The following is a 6,323-nucleotide window of genomic DNA, read 5'->3' on the forward strand; positions in this document are numbered from 1 at the left end:
AACCTTCCTTCCGAGGAGTGGCTGGTGGGTTTGAACCGCCAGCCTTCTGGTTAGCAGTCAAGTGCCTTAGCCACTATGCTACCAGAGCTCCCGTTGGTATTCCTACTGATATATATATGTGGCTCCACACAGAAAAATTATTTTATCTGATTTGTTCACCACTGTAGCCCCAGGGCCTAGAACAGAGTATGGCATAAAAAAGGCACTTGGTAAATATGTATTAATGTGATGGCACAGGTTCTGCTGATATCCACACCAATTACTTTATTCACATGTATGAATAATAATTTATAATAAAAATAACAACTACAACAATTCTTACAATAATCTTATGAAGTAGGTATAATTGTCTCCATTTTATAGGTAAAACTGAGGCACAGAAAGGTTACATAATTTACATACATATCTAACAATTAATAATAGGTAGACTTGGGATTCTAGCCTTGGCATTTTGGATTCACATTCTGAGGTGTAATAAATTACCTGGTACGGCTTTTCTAGCCGTAAGTCTTTGTAAACTCCATGGTGGAATTTGCAGTGGGCAACTGAGGAGGAGTTCCTGATTATAAATGTTATCCACCTGAGGCATTTCTGTTGGGAGTGGCACAAAGCAATGTTCTGGGAAGTTTGCTCTCTCTCAGGTGCTTAGAATTCTGATGTTATCATTGGCTAATTTGGCCACTCTGCCAGGCTTAAAAGGAGGCCTCCTAGAGGCAGAAGTCTCTCTATGACTGCTGGCTGAGGACATGCTGCTGAAAGAAACGCGCTCTTGAAGGAAACACACTCCTGAGAAAAACACGCTCCTGAGAGAAATGCGCCGCTGGGAAAGAGACGCAAGAGACACACACTGCTGAGAGAGACACCGAGAGACACGCATGGCTGGGAAAGAGACTGTGAGAGACTATTGGCTGAGAGATGGCAGGCTGAGAGAGACTGAGCATTGTTCCTGAACCTGAATTGTAGCTTGGTGCTTCCCAATTAAACCCCACAATCTGTGAGTTGTGTGTGGCCACTGCAGTGAATTATCGAACCCAGCAGAAAGGTGGTGGGTGCTGCGGGAGGAACAGTTGGTGTCAGGGTTGATGAAAGAGCTAGAGGGAGGCAGCACATCTGGCCTTGCGGGAATAGGCCTTCGGCAAACTGATGGTGATTCTGTCTTCCTCTTGTGGGGTTAGAGGAGGTCAAAATGTGGCCTCCCTGCCTTTTTAGCAGTTGGTGTCAGAAGCAGTGGGATTCACTGCAGTGGCTCCAGACTCACAGAAGCATGGGACGTTGTAAAAGAAAGAAGGAAGGGGCTTGGAAAGTGAAATTTTGGACTTTTAGATGGTTACTTTGATTGGTGTTACCTATTAAAAGAGATAATTGATTCATAGGCTAGGGCTTTTGGTTTCACCCAGCCAAAGCCTAAGGCCATATACATAGAATGGGGAAGGTAATCTAGGTGAAAAGATAAACCTGGAATGTCTTAAAAAGGATTATGTGTTTATCTGAATGTACTAGGGTATTGAATGTTCTCTTATCTGCTTGTACATTAGAAATGATTAGGGAGTATAGATAACAGATGATACTTGATTGGATATGTTTAAAAGGGGAAACAGAATTACCCAGCAGAAACACTGGCTTTTGTGTTAAGTCCTGTGTGTGGAGAGTTCTAGGAGCTTAGGTAGAAAACCTGAGTCCCACCCAGTACTACTGAGGGAACAGGAGATTTGCATTTGAATAAGGATCTGAAGAGGAAAAAATAATAACTGTTTGGCTCTTTGAATTTCGAACAAGCAGACTGGTTTTGGGTGCATCGAGACAGGAAAGTCATGGTCCATGAGAGAAACCCTTTCCAGGACTGAAAGTTAAAGGAAGCCAGTGAGTAGTAGGCTTATACGTTACTTGCTTGTGAACAACAAACACTTGGGTCCACCTTAGTGGAAATAGGGGAACTACAGCGAAGAAAAAACAGGCTGAGTTTGGTACTCTTTGACCTAGGCCACCGAGGCTGGGGATGAGAGGAAGGGCTGGCTGGTCTGAAGTGCAAGGAGTTGAGTCGTTCTCTCACATCTTCAGTCCTCAGGGACTATTTCAATGCCTGTAGGCTCTCAACTCCTTGCACTTCAAACCCAGCAGAGAGGTGGTGGATGCTGTGGGAGGAATGGTTGGTGTCAGGGTTAATGAAAGGGCTGGAGGGAGGCAGCACATCTGGCCTCGCAGGAATAGGCCTTGGGCTATTGATAGTGATTCTGTCTTCCTCTTGTGGGGTTAAAGGAGGTCAGGAGATGTGGCCTCTTTGTCCCTTAGGCACATTCATAATAGGTTCACTATTCTGATAGTGCCCAAAGCAACATGACTGCTAACCAGAAGGCTCGCGGTTCAAACCCACCAGCCACTCCTCAGAAGGAAGGTTGGGCATTCCTACTTCCGTAGTGATACTGCCTCGGAAACCCAAGGAGGGGTTGCTATGAGTCGGGGCCAACTCGATGGCAAATAACAACAACAACAACAACAATTCTGACTCTCAAGGAAGACCAATCAAGAATCAATTCCCAAAAGCACCACCAAGATATAAGACAGACACCACATTAATTATGTGACACAGACTATTTCAATGAATCCCAAGCTTACAAAAGTCCTGAATTAGCTTCACAAACAGTTTTCATAAATAATTAAGTATATTAAAACTCTACTCTAGAATATCAATATTTATAGATGGTAATCAGCACCTAGTTAAGTAAGTCTACTTTTGGTCCTAAGGCAGAAAACTAGCTTATTAAGATTACAAGAAGCAGTTTAGTAAAAGAAAATATTTCTAGCCATAATTATTTACAATAATGACTTCAAATTAAGAAAAATAAAGATTAAGTATTCTAGTTTCACCATCATACCAGTAAAAGAAAGTTACAATAAAACCCTACCTCTTCATGTCTTATTCCTTCTATCATTTGCATAATGCTTATAAAATGGTAGCATCTATCTGAATGGTCAACTTGATGGGTAGGAAGAGAATGATCCTGCCACACTCTCCATTCGGAGAGAGAGAGCTGATGAGTTCCAATGGCTGGTTCTCGAGTCTTGATTAAAGATTTGAAAAATAATGATAACAGACACATACTCAGATTTCACAAAGGATTTAAAAAAACAAACAAACTGATACTATAGGTAACCAGCCTAAACTTAATCTAAGTAATCTTAACTCACTTAGGTACTTTCAACTAAAATCTCAGAAGAAAATAAAGAAGGTAATTTGATAAAAATCTAAAAGTAACATTTTAAATACATTCTTAAAATAATTCATGAGTTACTACTTGAGCATATTCCTTCTTATATAACTCCATGATCTAAGTAAATATTTAAGAAAATGTTTGGCTTCAATCTGTTTTCCTAGATTTATATCCTACAATCTAACAAGAAAACATTTATAACCTCTTAATGATACTGATCCCAACTCTTCACACCTGCTGCCATTCCTCATTTTCCCTGTTAGTGAATAAAATATAAATTCTGATAGCCATATATCTCAAGCCCATAAATCTTTTAAAACTTTCCTGAGATTGTTTTTTCAGCAATGTAGGCAAATATAAACACTTGACTAATTCTCTTGACTTTCATTAAGTTCACCAATAATGTGTTCATAATTGTTGAACAAGTTATGCATAAGCAAACTAAACAACAACATCCAATTCAAATTTTTAACAATAATCTCCAAAAGTAAAATGAAAAACAGCTGTACAAAGATGCAAGACAGCACTATTAGTAAATTTTTTAAAGAAAATCCCAAAACACATCAGAGAAACAGTCAAGCAAACTATGGTACATTGCGGAGTAAAGTGACAACAAGGTCAATATGTGTGTGTATATATATATATGTATATATATACATATATATATACATATATATATTGACCTTGTTGTCACTTTACTCCGCAATGTACCATAGTACATATACATATATATATAGCAGAAAGTAATAAAGAAAAAGCAGAACTTACATAAACATATCACAATCATGTAAAAATACATATGCAATAAATAACATAAGAAAACTTCTAGTTTTGTAGGCTTAGACATTACTGATATTTTTAAAACTACTTCCATTGTTAATTTTTCAAATTGATATTCTCATTAAAACATCTCTCTATTCTCAACAACAACAACTCTCAAAGAAGCTGCATAATCATTATAAAGAGCATCTGAAAAATGTTTAACTTACCGGTCTGAGTTCCTCATTTTCTAAAGATGGAAAATGAACTTGAGGCAATGTTATCTCCTTAATTTCATCACTGTCTCTTAACCTATAAAGTCTGTTCCATAATTTAAATTCATCTTCTGATAAGGACCAATCTTTCTTTGAGTTATTATGCTTCATCCCTAAAAGTGAACAGAATAATTGAAAAGACTTTTTTGAGGGGGGAAAAAAAAAAGCACCTGCAAGGCAAACACAAAATACATACTGTCAATGCAAACCCTCCACCTGTTCCTTTATTCATGATGGTCACTGATTCTATTCCTAAAACTTTTATTCTTCATATAAAGCTACTCCTGCTTCTCTCACTTCTTTGAAAGTACTAGAGTGATCCAAACTTCTGCTAATAAATTCATTAACAGAACAGAGCCTGGTCGGTAGGCTTTCAGGTCTGGCTTCTTCTGCATTTGCTCCATTTTTGTTGCCTAAGACCTGGCAGAAGCAGAGTCAGATAAATTACAAATGAAAACTACTATAATGATTTTCTCTCCACTTATTGTGATGTTGCTTATTGGTCCAATTGTGAGGATTTTCATTTTCTTTCTACTGAGGTGCAAAATCCACACTGAAAGGTATATTCTTTGATCTTCCTCAGTAAGTACTTCGAGTCATTTTCACATTCATCAAGCAAGGTTGTGTCATCTGCATATCACAGGTTGTTAATGAGTCTTCCTCTAATCCCGATGTCACATTCTTCTTCATACAGTCCAGGTTCTAATCCAAGAATATGTATTTACTGTACATAAAACAAGAGGCAGTTGTTCTCACAAAACAAGGGAATACTGAATGGTTTAAAATCAGAACAGGTGTGGAACAGGTTGTATCCTTTCACCATACTTATTCAACCTATATGCTGAGCAAATAATTGGAGAAGCTGAACTATACAAAGAAAAATGTGGGACTTCCGGTGAGATGGAAGAATAGGCAGACAAGCTACACAGTCCCTCTTCACCAAAGAAAAGAGCAACCAATCGACTGAGATACAGAAGATACTCTTGGAGCCCTGAGCTTTGAAAGAAAGTATACAGAAGTGGATTAGGCACCAACTAGTGGATGAATGAAAAACCTGAATGAAAACAGTGAGTATGGAGACGGTCGGAGCAGTGGACTGTCAGCTACTCTGAAGGGACCAACAGCCTGAATATGTCCAAGTGGTCTTGGGACATAAGAATACACCTAAAGATCAGCCCTGGTCGCCAAGGGCAGCAGGGACAACTGCGCTGGTGGCCTATGAATTAGGAAGGGAAACAGCAAGGAGGGAGACAATGTGAGCTGTGGACTTTCCGCTGTCCAGAGGGTGAAGCGATTTTGACTGTTTACAAGTGGTGGCCATTTTGGATATTTAAAGTAACCGAGGGTGCAGCCACTTTGAATGTTTACAAGCATTGGCCATTTTGCCTATTTAGAGTGACTGAGGATGCAGCCATTTTGAATGTTTACAAATGGGAACCATTTTGGCTATTTAAGGTGACCGACAATGTAGCCATTTTGAATGTTTACATGTGGTGGCCATTTTGGATATTTAAAGTGACTGAGGGCTCAGCCATGTTGAATCTTTACAAGTGGCAGCCATTTTGCATTTGAAAGTGACAGCATTCTCATTCGGATTCCGGGGACCCAAGAATAGGCTCTGTTTGCCAAGGTCAGCAGGGACATATGGGAGGCTGACAATGGGAAAGGAGACAGGTGGTGAGTGTATAAGTGCTGCCAACTAGTGATCAGAGAAGCACACCACAGTACCATGCTTACATAGATAACATACAAATGAAACAAAGAAAACGAAAATCATGGGCAAGTCACTCCAACATACAATCACCAATTAAATATAAACACAAAAAAGTCACAATTCCACAGAGACAATAGAGCATCACAGTCCACACAAAGAAGCAAGATAAAGCAGGAGAAACAAGGGATACAGACCCAAAACACATCCCTGAGGAAGATGCAGCTCTAGAACTCCCTGAGAAGGAATTCAAAAGAATTACATTAACTTTATATGGAAAGGAAGGAGACCTCGGATAAGCAAAGCACTACTGAAGAAGAAAAACAAAGTAGGAGGTCTCACATTGCCAGATCTCAAAACCTACCATAC

The 6,323-nt window shown here is 39.3% G+C and overlaps 1 protein-coding gene across 1 annotated transcript in view; it reads right to left on the reverse strand.

Moving 5' to 3' along the window:
• The window catches only part of FANCM (FA complementation group M), a 99,456-nt gene that overhangs the window by 47,070 nt on the left and 46,063 nt on the right, over positions 1 to 6,323 (reverse strand). Inside the window, exons 12-13 of the mRNA XM_042782221.1 lie at positions 4,199 to 4,356; positions 2,904 to 3,059 (exon numbers count right to left, since the gene is read on the reverse strand). Coding sequence (XP_042638155.1) covers positions 2,904 to 3,059; positions 4,199 to 4,356 — 314 coding nt within the window. The remainder of the gene's footprint in view (positions 1 to 2,903; positions 3,060 to 4,198; positions 4,357 to 6,323) is intronic.

Source organism: Orycteropus afer, unplaced genomic scaffold, assembly GCF_000298275.1.
Source record: "Orycteropus afer afer isolate SDZICR_OR568_19922 unplaced genomic scaffold, OryAfe1.0 scaffold00265, whole genome shotgun sequence".
Classification (NCBI taxonomy): Eukaryota; Metazoa; Chordata; class Mammalia; order Tubulidentata; family Orycteropodidae; genus Orycteropus; species Orycteropus afer.